The 21,049-nt window shown below is 36.9% G+C and overlaps 1 protein-coding gene across 1 annotated transcript in view; it reads left to right on the plus strand.

The window, feature by feature from the left end:
• Positions 1-21,045, plus strand: part of PLA2R1 (phospholipase A2 receptor 1) — a 36,757-nt gene extending 15,712 nt beyond the window's left edge. Inside the window, exons 11-30 of the mRNA XM_027678772.1 lie at positions 825-994; positions 2,232-2,434; positions 2,729-2,874; positions 3,373-3,457; positions 4,408-4,540; positions 4,924-4,959; positions 5,459-5,616; positions 8,475-8,539; positions 8,906-9,009; positions 10,311-10,453; positions 11,272-11,389; positions 12,188-12,318; positions 12,887-13,022; positions 15,955-16,193; positions 16,713-16,881; positions 18,220-18,360; positions 18,786-18,902; positions 19,351-19,527; positions 20,205-20,234; positions 20,454-21,045. Of these exons, the coding sequence (XP_027534573.1) occupies positions 825-994; positions 2,232-2,434; positions 2,729-2,874; positions 3,373-3,457; positions 4,408-4,540; positions 4,924-4,959; positions 5,459-5,616; positions 8,475-8,539; positions 8,906-9,009; positions 10,311-10,453; positions 11,272-11,389; positions 12,188-12,318; positions 12,887-13,022; positions 15,955-16,193; positions 16,713-16,881; positions 18,220-18,360; positions 18,786-18,902; positions 19,351-19,527; positions 20,205-20,234; positions 20,454-20,671 (2,719 nt within the window). The 3' untranslated portion in view covers positions 20,672-21,045. The remainder of the gene's footprint in view (positions 1-824; positions 995-2,231; positions 2,435-2,728; positions 2,875-3,372; positions 3,458-4,407; positions 4,541-4,923; positions 4,960-5,458; positions 5,617-8,474; positions 8,540-8,905; positions 9,010-10,310; positions 10,454-11,271; positions 11,390-12,187; positions 12,319-12,886; positions 13,023-15,954; positions 16,194-16,712; positions 16,882-18,219; positions 18,361-18,785; positions 18,903-19,350; positions 19,528-20,204; positions 20,235-20,453) is intronic.
• Positions 21,046-21,049: the final 4 nt, after the last annotated feature.

Here is a 21,049-nt window from a genome sequence, read left to right on the forward strand (position 1 = left end):
AAGTGAAAATTAAATATAAGTTCTGGGTCACTCTCAGTGTTACAGATACATTCCATTTTTTACATTAATGTCATTCTTATGGTACCTAGCCATTCTTTTCACATTGTGTAAAATCAGGAAGTCATGTAAGTCTTCATGAAATTGGGAACTTATTTTGCTGTATGTTTTTTCATAGGCAGCTGATTAAATGTGCTCTTAAATGAAGTATTTTTGTATGATCCTATACCAATTATGTCAGAATTAATTGCACTTAAGTGACAATTGTGTTACTATAGGCAACAATTATTACTTGCAAAAAGGTGTATGTCTCTCACAAAACTTTAGTGAGGAAATTAAGGAAAAGGTGATTGATTCTTTCTGTAGTCAGATCAGCTAGTGCTTTGGGTCCTTCATTTCTGTGTTTTTAGTGCTCAATTTGTGTTTCTGGTTCCAAAAGGATACTTCTGTGCAAAGATTTTCCTTTCTTCTAGATCTTTTTCAGACCTCACTAACTGTTCTCCTTCATACAAGGAGTTTCTTATTTTTTCTTGTGCATCATTAATATGTTCTGTCTTTACATCTTGTAATTCAAGCATTGAGCTTACAAGATCTCAATCTAGTGTTTCTTTTATGTGCTTAAGTGCTGAAAAAAATTAGAGAAAAGTTGTGACTTATGCTCCAGACTTTTTCCTGAAGTTCCCCACAGCATTCTATAAGGAAAATTAAGTACCTCTTGTATATTTTTCTCTTCTCACATAATTTAAATAATTTCATGAGAGCTATTCACTGAAATACCAATTTACCTATTGTATTCTAAAAAACTTTATTTTGATTATTTTATTAAGGTTTGAACAAGCTTTTATCAACAGCATGATCCACAACATGGTAAAATCTGAGAGAACTTATTTTTGGATAGGATTGCAAGACCTTAACACCACAGGGGAATACTTTTGGCTAAGTACAGAAGGAAAGATTCGCTCGGTGAGCTACACAAACTGGAACAAGTACCAGCCACGTGAGTAACATGCTGATAAAAAAAGCAATGGCTTGAAGAGTGGGGAGTGTGCTCTCTTCCCCACGCCACCAGTGGCTTAGCAGTGACTGAAGAGTCCCGGTCCTTTCCTCCCTGCCTGGTCAAGAGAGCAGAGAGATAAGCTTACATCTGCCACTCTGTAACTTCCTACCATGGATTGAGTTAGGTGAGTTGGCAGTTGTGGAGAAGCTGTGGAGCTTCCTTCCCAGCTGTCCACCCAGGTGCTGTTATTGTGGGCTCCCAGTTGTGGTGGGATGCTGGATGCCACACTTCCCACCTGCTGGTGTGATGAGGGAAATATTAATCTAGTGTTTCTTTTATGTGCTCAAATACTGAAAAAAGTTGGGAAAAAACCCGTGGTTTATGCTACAGACTTGTGCCTGAAGTTCCCCGCAGTCAGGCCATCCTTGCATAGACAGCTAATCCCTGAAAAATTCTTCTTTTCCAGTGAGGTGTTTTTCATACCTTTTTTTATGGACTTTATTACATTTATTGTATATATGATATTTTTCAAAAAACATCAATAAAACATACACGATGTTTTTCATACATTTCTTTATGGACTTTTCAAGGTCTTCCTGAGACTCCCAGCAAAATGTCCTAGAGATGTCATGAGTTTTATTCAGTAACAGTCAGAGTTTGAAATTTGCATTTTATATGAAAAAAGAGGTCAGAGATTGACATACATTTCTGTGAATAAGAGCCTGTATATGGAGGTTTCTTCTTTTTCCCCTTTAGTTTGTTGATACTTGGTTTGCTTGTTTGATTTTGTTTGTTTTATAGTAATTCAAATGAAAGCCTTCCAACAAAACAAAAAGTGAAAAAAATAAAACAATTGTTCAACCTTTGAAACATAAACCTCTTAGCAATACCTGAGAATAGAGACATAATAATAAGACACTCCATTTCACTAATTGCTTCTCAGGTTTGGACTCTTTACATTTATTGCTTTATGACTGCATTTTGCAAAAGTTCTGTTTTTCATTGCATTTCATCCCGCATTTTGTGAGAGGAACCCTTTGTCATGGTTCATTTTACAAGCTCAAGTCAGCCAAGATGAGCTTATAAACTGGCTGCTGACCAAAGAATTTCCAACTTTTGTAACTTCATCAAGGTTTTGTCCAGAAACTCATGCTAATAAAACAGCCACTTCACAAAAAATTCACAAAATTTGGATGCTTTATTCTGATACTCAACACATATTCATTCCCATGTCTAGGTCATTCTGGGGGATGTGTGGCTATGCGAGGACAGCACCCCATTGGTTATTGGGAAGTGAAAAGCTGTAAGAACTTCAAAGCAATGTCATTGTGCAAGCAAAAAATCAGTTCTTATGAAGAACCTGAACTTACTTTTCAAAAACATTTGAGTTCCTGCTATTTTGGATGGGAGTCAGAACCTCATCTGCTCAACTGCTACAAGGTACGTGTCAAACTTGCTTTGAAGTTTTCTGATTCTGCAGCAGCTTAGGGATACTCTGTTCCTGAAATATTTTTGAAAATGCATTGTTTCTTTCACTCAACAAACAAAAATTACGTGCTACCATCCTTCACTGCTTTTTAAAGTGAGTGAGAGTATTAAGATTCAGAACTATACTTGGAATATACATCGCTTTACTTCAGAAAAAAACATAACTAATATTTGATTTTTTTGGCTTTCTGAAACCACTGTTCTCTCAAATCAACTACATTTATGACAATGTTTATTTTATTGCAGATATTTCACAATGAAAAAGTTCTGATGAGAAGAACATGGGATGAAGCAGAAGCATTATGTCAAGATTTTGGAGCACATCTTGCTAGTTTTAGCCATATCTATGAGGAGGCATTTTTAAACAATCTATTATATACAATTTTTGATAGGTAAATATATTTTTAACATCAAAAAGATTTATCTTAATCATACTAATACACAAAAATAATCTACAATTTAAGTGTAGATTATTACACTACTTTGCTACTGTCTGAGGAAGTCCCTGCTCTAACTCAACTTAAAAATGGGTGAAGTGTATTAGCAGCATTGTAATATGATTGGTTTTGAAGATGATCATTGTGGTAGATGTTGAGCAACTCTTACTGTCAAGGTGATATTCTTGTGAGTTAACATTCCCCATTGAAAGGGAGGCTCAACTATTTTAATCGTATTTTAAATGTTTTCATCTTGAAAAATATAATTTAACACTTCAGGAGGAAAACCAGTTTACTTCAAGGATACTAAAAGGTTAAGAAATGTATTAGGGAATGATGTATTGAATTCAAGAAGAAATTAATATGTGTGTTTGTACTATTAAAAAAAATTGTTTCTGAAATAGCTACGGAAAAAGTGCATGAGAAATGTTATTTTCTTTGTTTCTGTTATAGAACAGAAGAAAGACAGTTCTGGATTGGATTTAATAAAAGAAATGCACTTTCTGGAGGGACATGGCAGTGGTCTGATGGAACACCTGTAACTATCTGTTTACTCTGTATTTCAGTAACCTTTCAAGTCATATCTGAGCATACGTACAAAAATAAGCCTTGTGAGCAAATGGTGGCCAGGAAAACTGTTTTGTTTTCATGTCCACATGGTCACTTAAAGTAATTGTTACAATAGTATAAACAGTAAACTGCTATTAAAATAGCAGCTTGTGCAAAAGGGCTGTGCAACTGTGAAAGGAACTTGGTAGGATTATAAAGTTTTGCAGACGTGTGCTTCCCGGCAAAGTCGGCTGCGTGCAGTGCAGGACCAGGCATATGCAGAGTGAACACGTGTGCACGTGTGTGTACAGACATAGTTACATAGGTATGCAACACTTATTGGAAAGCCTTAGGGCTGTGCTTACATGCTTCGTTTGTTCCATGACTGTTAGGTTCCTGCCTGCATGCAGAACTAAGTCTTTCCTTTTTTAATACTGCTTTTGACATTGCATCCTTGAAGATGTTGATGGTGCATGATACACCAATGGTTACCACCTGGGATTTAAACATCAAACAACTGAAGAAGGGTCACTTTTTAAGACTGAAACCCAATTTCGGTTTTAAGAAAAGCATCAGGTCTGCTGTTGTTACTTCAGTCATTTCAGAGTGCAAAGTGCAATCATGCAATATGTTGAACCAAAGCAAAGGCTGCTAAATGTGGGCAACTGCTGTTAATCATATCACAAAATTGTTAGGTTTCATAGCTATTCAATTATTTTTATGAAGAAGAAGTCTGATATAAGATGGAAAAGTTGGACAGGACATGACTGTGGACCCTATTTCTTGCATTTTACCACCATAATTTAGGCGGTCCTTTAGTTGTTGCTTATGATGTTTTTATTGTACACATGTCTAAATCTTTCCTTTTTCTCCATGATGAGATTTTTAAATGCTTCTTCTTGGATTGTCAGCGAAAGAGAATGGATGTGCTGTTTTCAGGTTGTATCTTCATTTTTGGAGAACAAGTATGTTGAAGATGACTCAAGAAACTGTGGTGTGTTCAAAATAAACAGAACGGTCTTTCCAGCACACTGCAATGAAAAACGTGAATGGATATGCAAAATACCAAAAGGTGAAATGTTATTTAACATACATTGTCTGTTATACCCATTACTTGCAATTCAGGAGGGACAAGAAAAAAAAAATCTAAAAATCTACGTTTTAACCACCTCTGGAGTTCTCATTGGTCTTCTGCATGAAATCATGGCAAAGCCATATGGCTTACTCCATTAGCATTAGTTGGCCAGTTAACAGATCTAATGTGTGCAGTTTGTTTAAAATGTATAGCAAGATTAGCAGTTAGTTAGGAGTAGTTATTCAACATTCTTATTCATAAAGATTACTCTAAATGTTTTTCAGTAAGTGCAGCTATTACTTTATTTTATTGCATGTTTAACCCCCTTTTTGGTCCCTAAATGAGAATAGCAATATTCTTAATGATTTTTTTTTTTGCAGGTGTTAAACCAATGAATCCAGTTTGGTACACGGCTGGTATGAAAACATTTTCTTTTTTGAAACAATATAACTTGAAAATACAGTTTAAGCCTTTCGTAAAAGTAAAATAACTAAAATATTCTGAGTCGAAAATTTACTTTAAGGAACTCTTTAGGAATTTCTTGTTACAGATCAAAATCTACCACTGTTGTTTAGGAACACTAGAACATCAGATACTAAACTGGTTAGGTTAAGGAATATTGCGAGTAATAAGCACAGGAGTTTGATAACCTCCCCATCACATTAAAGCTGCCTTTTTCCTAAATCTGGACAACTCTCTTATATTGCTTCAGCCTTACAGGATAGAATATTAGAAAAAAAATTATTCACAGTGCATTTCTTTTTCCCCCACAAATTAATATGTTAAATGTGGTTTTGCTGTTCATTGTGGCATATTTGTCCTCTGACACGTGGCTGAAGGCAGGCTATGGGGTAAAAAAATACGAGACGTGAAATGAGTTTTTACCCCTGCACGCCACTAACTCTCGTTTTCCAGAACTGCCATGGTCATATTATCAAGGAGCAGAATATCTTTTCCATGTCAGTCCTGCGGACTGGGAAACATACATGTTTGTCTGCGGATGGCTTCACAGTGGAATGGCAACAATAAATTCTTCTGCTGAACAAGCCTTTATTCAAAATAAAATAAGGAAGGTAAGAGAAACTACTTTTAAAAAATAAACCCTCAGGCAGTAACTGGATATTTTCTGCTGCATTTTTTGGAATATCTGTCTGCCTGTTACTCCAGGTAGAATCCAAAAGACATTTGACTTTAAAAATAATGCTCTTGCTGTCTTCATTTCCTGGATCCCTCCCTGAAACCCTCTTTAGCTAAAGAAGTCAGTAACATTTCAGATCTGCAGAACATCTGTGCTAATGAGCAGGTTGGTCAATCTTCCTGAAAAGACCCAAGAGGAGCAAAAACCAGCTTCCTATCCCAAAGTTGGGAAAGTAACTGAGGGTAAAGAGAAAGGTGTGTTTTACATGTGGTGTATATCCTTCTCTGTTTCTTCTTCTTCCTCCATTCCTCCATGACCAAGGGGATCCATTGTGGTTCCTCACATGTTCACATAGTGGTTCTGCATCCCCTGGGATGTCTACTGATGCAGCACAGTTCCACAGTTCTGCTCAATTCCTATTCTGTAATTTGGCAGCTGGTCATCAGGTAGTAATACGGAGGGACATTTCAGTGGGTGTATTAGCATGATGTGGGCAGCAAATGCAGATGTTTGAAATGGTCTCCATAGTTTAAATCTTCAGTATGATTTGAAAGGTTACCCTTGGAGAGAGCTGGCCAAGAGTGAAGGATTGTCAGTTTCTCTGCACCTTAATTATACCTAGAACTCTAAACAATAGAGTGCTTATGACCATGGAAAATAGATTACCTTCTCCTCTGTGTATGCCAGCTTGGGCAATGTTCCAGATTTGGGCAGTGTCCACAGATTTGTATGATGTCTACTGAATTAAACCCCTTTGTGACTGTGGATATTTATATGGGATAAAAAAGACACCTGCCTACAAATTCCCTCCTCTTGTTTACAGCAGAATTTCTCTAGAACCTTTCTGATGTAACAAACAGGTTTGAACTGAGAAATAACTGCAGAAGCAGATGAATTCCCAGGAAACTGAGTCTGTTTACTTTTAGGTTTTCTCAGTAAAACCAAAATAACGGAAATTTTAAAAATTAATACAAATTGTCTGTCTACCTTACTGAGGACAAAATTCTACAGCTGTAATGTAAAGGGATATTGCAGTGCAATCTTTAAAAGAACTAGTTATGGGTAGAAAAGCTCTTGGCCCATACTTAGTTTTGCTCACGCTGTGCACAGCCTTCTCTGCTTTTAGCTTATAATAGAAAGTGTAAGTAGAATTGTGTTGTATTAAGATGGGATCTTTAAGTTTCCAAGGAATTATGCATAATTTTTACCTGCTATTTAAGTAATTTTGTATTAAAACATAATGAAATGGATTTAAACCAATAGTTCATGACAGAAAAAGCTTATAATGAAAGAACAACATAACTGGCTAGACTGTCTTCTTCCACATATACCAAAGATTATGATGTGATATAATTACTGCCTTACCTAACATGGACTGTTTATGAACTAAAAATCATATAACTTTAAAAAAAATGTATTTTTCCAACTTAAGATCACTTAAAATGGATAATCATAATGCTTCTTTAAAGTCATGTTTACTTACAAGAGATCTTTTAAAAGTGGATTTATTATTAAAATTAGTGGGTATTTCAGCAGTTTGTGAGCATTCTGCAATGAAAAAGCCAAGTTTAGTCTCTTGGCACTGGAAATCAACTTAACTTGAAGTTTTGTCCTGCAATACAACATACACAGCTATTTTAAAGCCTGCTGGCTTTGGCTAAGCTTTCCCAGTATATCTAGGTTTGTCCCAGAGTGACTGTAACTAGTTTCCTGTGGAAGCAGGAGTAAGTATGGTGATCACTAAAATGATACTCAGCAGTCCAAATAGACTTTGCATATGTCATTAGAAAACCTGGTCAAAATTTCTTAGCATGGAATTTGAATTCACAATTTTCACTATTTCTTTAAAAACTGTAATATGTAGGATGAGTGCAGTGATTAGAAAACTAAACTCAGGGGTAAGTCAATACCAAATTAAAGAGCATTCCAGAGTCTTTTCTTTGTCAGAAATGTCTATTTTCTTCATTTGATATTGCTAAATAAGCTGTAAGCCAGAGAAATCCTAATTATAACTCTGAGGACAGTATGGATGCACAACACAGGCTGCACTTCAGTTCCTTCTGACAAAAAATAAATGTTTCACAGAGCCAGGATGGCTTCTCCAGTGTCCTGCAGATTCAGAACTTTTTCTTTTCTCTTTTTCGAAAAACATCCAAACTGTGTCTGACTGGCTAACCCTGAAAGGGAAACCCATTCATGGTTTAAGATAGAATCAAGTCAACACAGCAATAACACGTGGCTGTTGAAATTGCGTTATTTCTGTGGCTTGTCCATAATGCTTTGCCTTTTAGGAGAAAAGGTCTAGACCTTTTCAAGAGAACAACAATCAATCTGGAAAGCATCTCTAGGAATCTCTTGTATAAGCTATACGAAGTCAGTAAATGTTCGTAGAAAGCATTTTGGAAACATAAAGGATCAGCAGTATATTAATGCTAAAAGGAAATACTTGCTATTGTCTAGTTTTAGGAGTTGAGGAAAAACAAATTCTGGTCTTAGACTACAGTCTTTTCAAACCAGATAGGCTGTAGATTCCTAAATTTGTAAATTCCTAGGTTACAGAAGATACATCAGCAATCCTGTGGAAACGTGGGGGCTAAATCATGTTCTGCTTATGTGAATAAGGTTACTGAAGTGACATGAAGTAACATGGGCAGGATTTAGCACCTGTTTTTCCCATTAGAACCTGATGGAGGTGCTATTTGTCTCAATACAGAGTCTGACTTTAGGAGTTTTTTAATGCATTGATAAGACAGCAACAAAAGCTAAACGTATGACAAAAACATTTTTTTATAGCTGTCGAATAGTGACGTTCACTGGTGGATTGGATTGCACGCAGAAAACCTCAGTGATGAATTTCGGTAAGAATATATATGCCTCAGCTGCTGTGAGTTGTGCTTGGCATGTCGTTCAGTATGACGGGCCAAAGCAGTTTGGTGACTGAGTGGGATATTTGAGACAGCTTCAGTTCTCATGTAAATATAATTCAGAATATATTGTTCTTAATTTATCTCCATGTTACAGTATTCCTTCTGACAGGATTGTAAAAGATACAAGCCAAAGACATTAATATCAACCATAGACCTGGCAGTTGTCTGCTTTTTTAATGCTTAGTTACTAAAGGGGCATCTTCTCACTTGTATCTCCTTATGAACCCTTTAATGGAGGGTGTATTTTTAGGTAAGAATAGGAAAAAGTGAAACTACACTCTTAATGTTTCTGTGCAGCTGGAGAGATGAATCACCAGTAACATACCAGAACTGGAATGAAGGGAGAGAAAGAGATCTGCAGAAACCAGGGAAAAGATGTGGCTTCATTTCATCACAAACAGGTTTCTTTTATATTTCCTTTTGCTGCAGGCATTGTGACTTGATTCTGTTGTTGGCTAAAGGGTTTATTTTTTTTTTTCATTGCTTTCGAGAAAGGCAATCCATACCGAAGTCCTGTTACATGGTTATAATTTGCATAACTGCTTCTGTGATTAAGGAAAGAATAGTGAAATATCATTAATATGCTCAGAGACAAGGTTGTAGTTTTTAAAAGTATAATAATAGTTACAGCTCTCTAATATCAAAATACAAAGATTCCAGTGATACAGATAGTTTAGTTTTAATCAGTCTGTTATGTGGTACAGCAACAATGTTAATGCATTGTTGGTGTTCATAGATAGTTTTCACATAACCAAATGAGCCAGATGGACGAGCAACCATTTTTCCTACATCTATAAACTGGTTTTCGATCAGCACACAACTTTAAATACTCAGGTTTCTATCTTATTTTTAATTCCATAGCCAATCTGCTGAGGGATTTTTGGGTGCTAGCCTTTACATCATAATATAGCTCTATATTTTACTAGAGTAATAAAAACGTTTACAATGCTACTGGTTCCAGTGGTTTCTGTCATCTCACAGTCTCTGTTTTCTGAAGATAAGCAAGTCATATGGTAAAGTAAACATGTCAGGTTCCATGGAAAGCAAAAATACCCAGCTTTGTATTTCTGAGAAGAGCTGAAAAAAAATTAATCCAACTGCACTCTTGTAACCTCAGCCTCAAAAGTCAAAAATAGAAAAATGTAAAAACTTTTCTCCCCACATAATCTTGGGGTTTTGAATGCTTGAGTTTGCCATTACTATAGTTAGTATCAGATAAAAGGAACAGATGCCTACTCTCCCCCCCGAGCTGGCCAGCAGATGGGGGCTGGCCAACAATTTGTTGAGTGTCCTGAGAAGTGTTTTTCTCCTAAGAAGGTCAGTGTTTTATGTCATTACCTGGATCTTGCCAAAAATTTTCTATTTAAGGAAGTCAAGCTATTTTATCTGGAAGTCATCATTCTCATACTTCTTTTTTTCCCCGATTAATTTTTTAAATAAATGATGATATAAGCATATGTTATGTGACTCAGTGTAGAGGAATTGGTTTTACTTGATAAAATTAAACTGGGAATAGAAGTATGAGTGCTATGAACCATCAAATCAATTGTAATGCAGTTGTCCAAATATATTTGATGTAGCATCTCCTTTTATTCAAATACTAAGGGATAGTGATCTTCTTAACAATATCTAAGCTAGCTAAGAACAAAACCCTTTCCAAGTCTCAAACCAATATTAAACTATGATTTTCCTTTTTACACAGGACTCTGGGGTGACGAAAACTGTACTGTCTCTCTTCCCTGTATTTGTAAACGTAAAATTGCAAGAAAAATAGAGAAAGTGATTCCAAAAGACCAGAAACAACAAGGAGTATGTCCCAAAGGCTGGTTGCACTTTGGATTCAAGGTAAAACATTTTTTTCTATTTAATCGTTCAAAATGCTTTCCATATTTAGGACAGAAATTGTACTTCTTAAGGGATATTCAATATTTGAATATTTTCTTCCTTTTTGACAGCAGGACCATTAGGTTTATAACTACTGGCACAGTAACACACTGATTTATTGCTAAGCTGCTTTGTACACTGTAAGAACCCTAATAAAGTGTCAAAAATTTTACTTTATTTCCAGTGAGTAAATACTCATATATGCAAAAGCTATCCAAATGTATTTATCCATTTGCCGTAAAAAGCCTGCTCCATCCTCTCTTTTCCACATATGACAATTCCAAGAGTCTTTCATAATCTCAAAAGACATCTCTAACCTCTTAATGTATTAAATGAATTCCTAATTGCTGCTGTCCTCTGAAAGATGCTGTTTCAAATGGGGTTCAAAGACAATTATAAGCCAAAGTCTATTTGCAGTTGAGGGTCAAAAGGTAATTATTTCATCAGGCTTCTCTTAAATGCATACATTCCTTAATAGCAACATGCACTGAGGTGACTGGATTTATCCCAGTGCTGACTGCAGTGGCTACAAGGATAAATTTAACCCAGACTGTGTTTGCCTTTAAACAGCTGATTTGAATACAGTCCTGATGGCAGATGAAAACTAATACTGAGCATGTTGGAGATGTCCATGGCAGGACAGAAACTAGTGAAATGCTTAACATTCGGGAACAGCATGTGAAATGTTTTAGTGATCACTCTTAGTGATTGATAAATCACTGGAGGAAAAAAAAACCACAAGGTTTTTTGTTTGGTTGGTTTTGGTTTTTTTCAAACAGTGCTTTCTGATACAAATTCCGAAGGATCCAGACCATCTGAGAAACTGGTACTCTGCACAAGAATTCTGCAGTAGCTATGATGGGTCACTTGCTTTCTTGGAAAATGAACTGGAACAAGGTAGACTGCTGCAAATACTGTTAAATAAATAAAATTTCATCTTCATTTGGATGCTGTAGTAAAGTTTAATCTTGGATACAGATTTAGGAAAGATCATTCAGATCTTACTCATGGTTCCACTGTTTTAAACAAATTAGTGTCTCTCAGTTTCCCAAAATGTAAAGATTCACTGAGCTATATGACAGGTACATTTTAAGGAATAATTGCAGTTTGTTTTGTGCTTACTACCATGCATTAGAAATATGCAAAAAAATGGAATACTCATTTAAAAATTTGCTGTTTAAAATTTCTACCTTATGAATGCAATATCTCATTTTTATCCTTTACTAGTACTTACAGTCTGATCTATAGTATAGCACATAAGCATAGTGCTAGGCAAGCTGGAACTGTCAGAGAAATAAATGCCAGCACATTTGGAAATACTTATAATCCCTATTCATAAAAATCTGTGGTTTAGTTTCATTCATTTGTAAAACCACTTATTTGGAGATGGGAGGAATCTCACTGTCTATCTTTAGTTGAGAAATCTTATTTTCAGCTAAAACTGAGAAAGGCCTTTTCAATTGGACAGTATTATTAGCTAATGGACTAGATCCTAACCCAGTTGAAATTAATCAATTTAACTGAATTTATAGTTAGATGATACTGAAATGCCACTCATGTTCCTATTTTCTAGTAACTCTGTGATGTCATTGATTGGAAAGTAAATTTTTCCATGCTTTAGTATGTTGTAAGAGACTTCATCTATCCCTAAATGCTTACCAGTTTATTTTATTTTATTTCTTTTTCATTTTCTAGCTTTCATAACAATGAATCTATATGGATGGAAAACCAGTGTTTGGATAGGTTTCCAGAGTGATGATTATGAAAAATGGGTGAATGAAAATCCTACAATATATTCTAACTGGTCTCCAGTTGAAATAGTGGATGTGAGTATTTTCAGGGGGTTTATGACAGTGGGAAGTTGTTTTATCCATAAAAATCATGACTGCCATAAGACAAGGCCAAAGTTGTTACAACAATTTAAGCTTCTCTTAATTTTTGCAACTTCAAAGAACTGTAGGTACAGATTTACAGGCCATAACTAGAAGTAGCAAAAAAGGCACTATCGAGACAGACGTTTATATTATTTGTGGCTCTAGTCACATTCTCTTGCAGTTGGTTTTAAGCAGAGAAGTTTGGACTATATGGTTAGTATCATATGTTTGGTCTGAGAAAAGTTTAGGAACAAGATTATGGATTTCATATTTTCATACATTGTTTTACAACATGTTAGTCTATATTGGGGTTAGCATTTTAGTTAGTCCATTGTGAAAACTTGTTATTTTATTATGAGGTTATTGTCTCAAACTGTATTTATAGGACTGTTTGTTGTTCTACCTAAATATTTGTAATAGAGATTTTCAGATAATTATTCTCCTAAATTTAATGTAATAATTATGTGGTTTTTTGCACAGTATATTTTTTAATTGATATAAGTTTCTGTGTTGATTACAGAGACAGCATTTTAACATTCAAGAACAACTTCCACTGTGTACATTGGTATCAAATAACCCTAATTTTTATTTTACGGGAAAATGGTACTTAGAAAACTGTCAGAAAAATTATGGGTTTATCTGCCAAAAGACTCAGGGTAAGTTTTTGTCTTGCTTTACTTCTGTTCTCTTTTCTTACTTTATTTTCCTCTAAAAGCAGCTTGTTATAGGTGTCTCTAAAGCCAGGAACATAAAAGATTTCTAAGATCATTTGATATTTAGACAGACTAGTTCTACACTATTTAACAAATCAGTAGCTGTAATGTGGAACTAATTGCTAAAAAATGTTCTTTTACGAAGTTTTTTCCTAACTTTGAGCATTCTGTTGTGTGTCTTAGAATCAGGAATAGAGATGAAATTTCATATCTTCTCTCATGGCAGCAGAGTTACCGCATGAAATTACAAAAGGCTAAAACTAAGGGTAATTTTGATGAAAATATGATTTTGGGTGGGCTGTTGTAACTTGCAATATTAGATCAGAATAGACTCTAGAAATTTTATTTTTCTGAACAATGCCGACTGACTGGCTGATTGAATAGGGTTTGGCTTCTCTTTTCACACTTCTCTAATTCTGGTACCATGAAGTTCACTTGCCAGAAGCACGAGGCTTTTGCGAGGAACACGGGTTGTTTGGTTTCCTCAAGCCATGTTCCAGTTCTGCCTCTCGGCTGAGAGCCATGGGCAGCTTGTGCAGCTCTGGAGCCCAATCCCAGGGGCTGCTGCACTTCTGCCAGCAGAACGCTGCCAGAGCATGTTACCAAAATAGATCAGCAGCAAATTATTAACCCTGAAGCAAAGGGAGGGCTGTAATCTGAGCCTGTGAGGAGTCTCCTTGGCTGCTGCATTTACTGCGGGGGTGGTTTTCTGTGGCTCAACTCTAGTATATATCACTTCTTGGTTAAGCCCTGGGTCTAAAGAGACAACACTCCTGCTGGCTACATAGGAGGGGAGGTAGGGCCAGTTGAGAAGTAGAACGAACAAATATAAGCTCTGGGCAGTGCTCGCATGTGACTCAAGCAAACCATAACTGTATTTTACATCATTTATTGTGAACTGCAGTTGCAGGGAGTGCTGGAGTAATTCTGTACGTAGTGTAGGAAAAAAAAAAGTGTTTTCCTGCTTTTATTTCGGTGTGTTTCAGTTACCTCCCAAATGTTTGTATTTTAATCCTTTCTGCTGCTTCAGACATTTGGAGAAGGTGTGAAGAGGCAGGAAGGAGAACAGTTGCCGTATGGTGGCCAGTGCTCTGGGAGGGATTTGGGCTGCAGTGGGTGCTTAGGATCCTACCTGTGTTTCCCAGCTGGGTGAATGTGAGAGTGGCCCATGGGCCCTGGATGAAATGCAGCTCAGGGCTGCCCCACGCACAGCAGAGTGCTCCTGGGTTTGAAGGAACCATCCTGCCTCTCCAGAGGGACAGCCATGGCACTCTCCCAAATTATCAGGCAGTTCATCTTGCTAATTCAGCAGAAAACCTTCCTATCTTTTTTTTTTCCGCCTGCTTTATTTATTTATTTTCCCCTAATTCATGTCGTGTCAGCTGAGTCAGGCTGAGTTAGCTTTATACAGGCAAACACCAGACCAAGGAATACACAGCAGGAAGAGCAGAGAAGCAAGTAAGGGAGTAGTGAGACAGCCTCTTGCTGGCAGTAGTGAACTGCTAAATTTGCTCAAGTGTCCAAACAAATGTGTCAATTCCTGGAAAGATGAGCTGGTGCTTTGCTTCTGCCATCCTGTCTGCATTCTGTTTCCCCCTGTTTGGATTATTTTCTGAAGGAGACTAAAATGAAATAAAGCAACAGGGGATCTGAACGGAGCTCTGATCTCTTAATGATGCTTGAGTTAGGTTTGTGTCAGCAATTTACAGCATTTTCTGCCTTTTTTTAAGAAGTGACACACACTGAAAGCTGGAACAAAACAGGGTGCTTCAGTTAGCTCAAGAGCAGAACTTTAACTTGCTTAGAAGTTTCTAATTTTACATGATTTGTGAATGACAAGTAGTAAATTCATTTACTATTTTAAGATGCTTGTTAACACTCCTCCTCCTCTCTTAGTCACAAGGAGTCTAAAAACACTCTACCTTGTAGAAAAGCAACCACTTGATTTTGTAATCGCAGAGAAGCTTTACAGACAGAAATAATTAATCCAAACTGACAAACAGGATTAAAACCGTAGCATTGCTTTATTTTAGTAGTCTTGTTTAAAGTATACTGGGGGCATTCATGCACATTAGCAAAGGCATTTGCCTTCTGTAGAAGCATGAGCACAGCAGCATTGCAGACTGGGCTGGAGTGGAGATGGTCTCTGTCTCTTGATTTTTTTCATCATGGGAGACTGTCTTAATTTCTTAAATCTAAAAAGCCTGTTTCTTCCTTTCATTGTTTTGGACATTGCTGTGTTAGTTTATCATCAGAAAGAGATTTAATTCTCCATGCATAGAACATTTCTCTTTAAGTGCCACACTGTGATCTCCCCTACATTGGCTCATGATTAGTGAAGATGAGCTCAAGAAGCTCCCAAGCCCACTCGTACCATGAGCCAAAGTTTGTTATCCTAAAGGCTATGCCAGTACAATCATCTTTGAGGCCAGGCTTTATGCTGTAAACTGATCTTGGAAATTATTATAATAACAGGTCAAAAAAGAAGTAATCTAATTTACATGTAAGGTATCTGGGGTAAGAGCACTCTGCAGCCCACTGCTACTGGACATTTGGGATATGCTCAAATCCCAGGTGATTTCTTATTGACCTCCAAAGATGCAGTCAGTGGAACTGACCTCATTCAGGTTGGGGTTTTTTTTGTTATACATTAAACTCATTCATTTTTGTGATGAGTTTTGTGTTATGATGGAATTTTAGATACTGCTCTAGTAGTCATCATCTTTTTAAATTTCACAGTGCATTCCTAAAACCAAGGAGTTTGCAATTTTTAGATTTGTTTTTAAGGATAGTTCTGATTTTTTAGGAGCTGTTCGACTATGATCAAATTGTCTGTTTTAAAAATAAATAAATCCTTTTTTTCTGTTTATAATAGACACATCCAGACATGTCATCAATGCATCTGAAATGTATCCTGTGCCAGATACTTTAGAATATGGAAACAGAATGTATAAACTATTAAGTGGGAATTTTACATGGTCTTCAGCTTTAAAAGCCTGCATGGCAAACAGTGCAGAGCTGGTCAGCATTACAGACCAGTATCACCAAGCTTTCCTCACAGTCATTGTGAATCGGCTGGGATACAACCACTGGATCGGACTGTTCACTTCGGATGTACGTAGTAGACTACCTGGCTGTGAATATGATGCTGCAGAGGAGTTTTTCCAGGAAAAAGCTAGTGAGCTGTGTCATTCATTTGAAGTCACAGAAAGTTTGCATCTGGAAATGAAACCCTGGAAAGCTTGAGCCCTAAACATTTTTTGTTGCAACGTACTGTATAAGTCTGATGAGAGCCAGATGCGTGCAATGACTACTGAAAAACAAAAGCCATAGAAAACTTCTAAAAACACACACACAAAAATTCTTGTAGTGTCAATGCTGAAATTTTGTTGTTTCATTTGTAGTAGCCAATGGCCCGAATAACCACTTGCTGAAAGCAGCAGATTAGTTGTAGTTTGTAGTCTCCCAAAAGTAAGCTGGGAGGATCGTTGGATCTGCCTTTTGTACATTCTTCTGGATCTACCCAGCCTTTAGAAAATTAGAAGACATTCTGTAATACCTGCCACCAAAAGAAGATTAACTTGTATGGTGCTAAAGCATATCAGAAAGATAACCTGAAATTTGTTTTGGCAGAATGGGCTTAACTTTGAATGGTCGGATGGGACTAGGTCTTTGTTTACCTTCTGGGAAGACGACGAGTCCCAGGCCTTTGGCAGTTGTGTTTACATTGATACTTCAGGGCACTGGAAAAGCACAAATTGTGAACAACTTCTGCAAGGAGCAGTTTGCCATGTGCCACCTAGTAAGTCAGAGTTAAGATTTATATCAAATCTTTGCAGCGGCAAATGTGTGTGCTAACAGTGGAAGTACATAAAGGAGATTCATTGGTTTGAGGTTAAGCGAGGTTAAGTATTATTTAAAACTGAAGTATATTTCTGCATTTTCTCTCTGTATTTCCTATTTGTGAAACCATTTTTCCCCGTAAAATATTGGCCATCAGGTCTGATCTGTAGGAGAATGGGAAGACAACTTTCATAACAGAAAAGAAATAGGAAAATCACTTTGTCTCTTCAGTGAACACTATATTATTTGAGAAAAATGAGGATTGCTTATAACTTAGCTCAAAGGGAAATAAATTCAGTTTGCTCGAATTAACTGTGGGATGGGAGAAGGGAAGCATTTACAGCAAAGTGAAAAATTAGTCACATCTTCACTTATAAGCACATTAAAGATTTTGCGAATTTTTTTGGTAAAGATAAGAATATTTTCCAGTATCCTAAAATACGTTTCTTAAAATTCTCTGGCAGTTATCTGGGCTTCAGTTGAATCCATAATTCGGGTCTGGAACTCCATTTAGTCCAGGACTGCAGGGTCTTTGGCAGAATCCAGTTCTCCAAATAGTTCCTATTCAATTGTGTTGATCACCAGAGGTTCACCTACAGCTTATTATAGTTTTTGGTTCTATTGAGTAGAAAGCTGTTTTGGAATCCTTCAAGACAAAAGTTATTCTTTAGCATGGATTTTTGTAATGAAGCTGACTGATTTTTTGGGGTGTCAGGGTGTGTTATCATGTGTAGCCTAAGGTTTATGTGTTTTATAGTAAAAGTAGGAGGCATATGAAACCATAAGTAATGTAGCTGAATCTCCAGCACTGCCTAAAAGTGACACGGGGTATCACAAAGTGACCTTGCAGAGTTGCCTTGAGTCAGAGGGACTCTTTGCTGCAGCATATTGCACACTGGAGAGGCTGCCTGCTGCTTACCAATGGGAAACTCTTATCTGTGCCACGGTCTTTATCTTTGTGGCTTGGTGGAGAGAGGCTCTGTGGTCCTTGGAAATTCCCAGCCCTTTGGGAGGTGCTGGGCAGCCCAGAGTGCTCTGACTCATGACTCCCTCTGCACATCCCTACCAGTTAGATTGTTCTAATACCACTGTTGCAATCCAGCAAGGCTTCTGATCAGAAGTAAAACCAACTTTACTCTTCTAATACAAATATATGCAACCACTAGATTTTCACTTTGAAAATAGATGAATAATGCAATAATATGCTTATTAGCATTACTCCAGAACAGTGTGTGGAATGTTATAATAATGTGCATTTTGTTGTGCCTATAAAGCTGTGCTGTTACTTCTGTCACAGAAAGGAAACTCGATGGCTATAAAGGCTTATGTTCAGAAAAAACTGTACCCTGGATCAAATTCAAAAACAGTTGCTACAGCTTTTCCACAGTTCTGCAGGGCACGAGTTTTGATACTGCATACGAAGTCTGCAAAACTCAAGGTGATTGTTTTGTAGCTACCAAATGTCATTGTGATATCTTAAAATTATACATATTTTCTGAAATTACTGAAATAGCGGCATATGTTTTCTGTATTTCAAGATAACAGTAGTGGAACTCATAAGCCAACTATGAAATTGGAGGCAACATAAATCAAAAAAATGTTCCTTTCCATGTGAAAATATTGCTTTCTCAAATAACACATAAAAGGAAACTTTTTCCCTTCAAACTTGTTTTAAAGTCATGTAAGAACAGTTTTATATTGGTCTGTACATTTTGATATTAATTACAAGTTTAAGAACTTACAATGTATAACCAGACCTTTCAAACTTTTCCATGAAGGCTCATAATACTAACTTTTTGAAATGCAGTGTTACATTTTAATGGCGTGGATTGTTGAAAAATTTGTTCTTTGTTTAATTTATAGGATCAAATCTTCTAACTATTCAAGATGAAGATGAAAATGCCTTCATTTTGCAAGAGCTACACAATTTTGGTTATTCTGTGCAAATGGTTTGGTTGAACATCCTGCTTGTTACAGACAGTAAGTTTTGAGTTGAATAGAACTGCTTGTAAGAATATGATTTGGGTTTTGGTTATTTTAATGCTAGCATAGCCATCTTCCAAAAGACTCTTATCTTTTGAGATTTTGTTCACTGACTGTTGCCTGTTTATGATGTAGTAAAACCAGTCAAGCTTTCTGTAATCGTTACCAGTATTCTGAATACTCAACAGGCATAGACGCATGTGAAAGCTTTTTTTTCCTGCTTAGACTGTCTACTATACACTGTCCACTATAGACTGTCTTCTGTGTTAACTACATAGGATGTTTTTAAAACCTTCAAGAAAAAAAGGTAATGTAGTGGCTAAACAGACAGAATCCTGGCATTCCATAATACAGTATTTTTTATGTGAGGGTAAGTCTAACTGAAACAGAGATACTTATCAAAATAATATGCTATTTTGTAATGATTTATAACTTCTGCCCATAGATGAGACAGTCTCCTGGTTTGATGGCTCTCCTTTAAATTATTCTAACTGGGGCATCAGGGAACCTGAATTTGACCATCTCAGAGGGAATTTCTGTATCAGCCTGAGGACCACAGATGGAGTCTGGCAATTATCTCCATGCAGAGAAAAAAAGGGTTTTGTATGTAAAATGGATGCAGGTATGTTCTTCCAAAAAATAAGGCAGTTGTGTCATTCTAACCACTGTTTTACGTGTTCCTTGTTGCTTGCTTACTTGCTGTTAGTTTTCATTTAAATAATTCTGTCCCTTGGTATTAGAAGAAAAATACCTGCAAAAACCCCAACCAGACAGGGTGACCTCCTTTTGAGGAACCTGGGCAGTCACTGCGTTAATGCCAAGTGTGTTGGACTTTCTGTGGCATCAGGCTGAGCTCCGCAGCCCCCGCTGGGCAGGCAGGCACATCCTGGGAGAGCTGTACAGACACCATGCCAGTAGGTACATGGGCCTGTGAGAGAGCTGAAGAATTTCCAGAGCCCACACAAAATCCCCCAGTCACTGCTGGCCCCAAAAGCTAGATTAACCTACCTCTGCATGGTTCTGTTCATGCATTTGTACTTTAAAAAGTGGGTAAATACCACTGTTCATCCAGGCACAAATGTCAATTAATATGTTCCACCAAATTAAAGGGATTTAAAATAACAGATTAGATTATGTTATTGGAATAACACTGACATGAGTCAAATTAAACAAAGAACAGCCCATTCTTGTGTGGTTTTAGGTAGGTTGTCTTCTCAGTATCCATTTTACAGTGAGTATACATAATAACTTCTGTTACCTCTGTGGGTAATTTTGTGATTGTTCTGGATTTTATTTCAGATATTGATGCAACAGAACCCTCTGAAAATGGTAAGTTCTATATATTCTTAATTTTTTTTAATAAGGAGTAATACACATTTTGAGCTGATATTTTGTGAGATAACATTTTACACTGTTAAGCCTGTAAATTAAAATGTGTGACGTATATAAGAAGTACTAATACGTTTTCCATAAAACAGCTATATATTTAGAATTATCTATAATTGTAGCTATATTTGCTTAACAATAATTTCTGTCCCTCCCTTTCAGCATCATATGGTGGGCTTGTAGCTCTGGCTATTCTTGTGACGTTGGTGATGCTGGCTGCCATTTCCCTTTTTCTGTGGTGCCTGTACAAACAGAATAACCGACTCTTCCACCACATACTGTGGGTCAGAAATGCCTATTTACCACAGATTAATGCTGACGTTCCTGCTTTGGAAGAAAGCATCCTCATTTCTGATTTTGAGAGAAGTGACAACAATTAATTGATCAGAAGTAGCAAGTGGTCTTCTATTCTGTGTGAAACTTCACAACCTACAGTGGTTTTCTCATTCTCAGGAGTCCCCCAGGGTACCCATAGTCTGAGAAACCATCACGGCCATCAGTATGAATGCTGTAGGGGCTCCCCTTGGAGGGCTTTTGCTTTGTGGCAGGATGAGTTGAGGACACAAGGCAGACCCACGGAGAAATTTGCTCCTCTGGGACAAGCCAGGAGTTGAAAATACACACCATAAACCTCCAACCACTCACATGGGGCAGTTGTGTCTGAGGCCCCAGAGCAAATTTTTCCTTTGGGAACATGTGGGCCTTTATGTTTTGTTTCTGTATATCACAGAATCTGCTCATGAGGCAGCATTAAAATT

The sequence above is a fragment of the Neopelma chrysocephalum genome, unplaced genomic scaffold, assembly GCF_003984885.1.
Source record: "Neopelma chrysocephalum unplaced genomic scaffold, ASM398488v2 Primary Assembly neopelma1_44, whole genome shotgun sequence".
Lineage (NCBI taxonomy): Eukaryota > Metazoa > Chordata > Aves > Passeriformes > Pipridae > Neopelma > Neopelma chrysocephalum.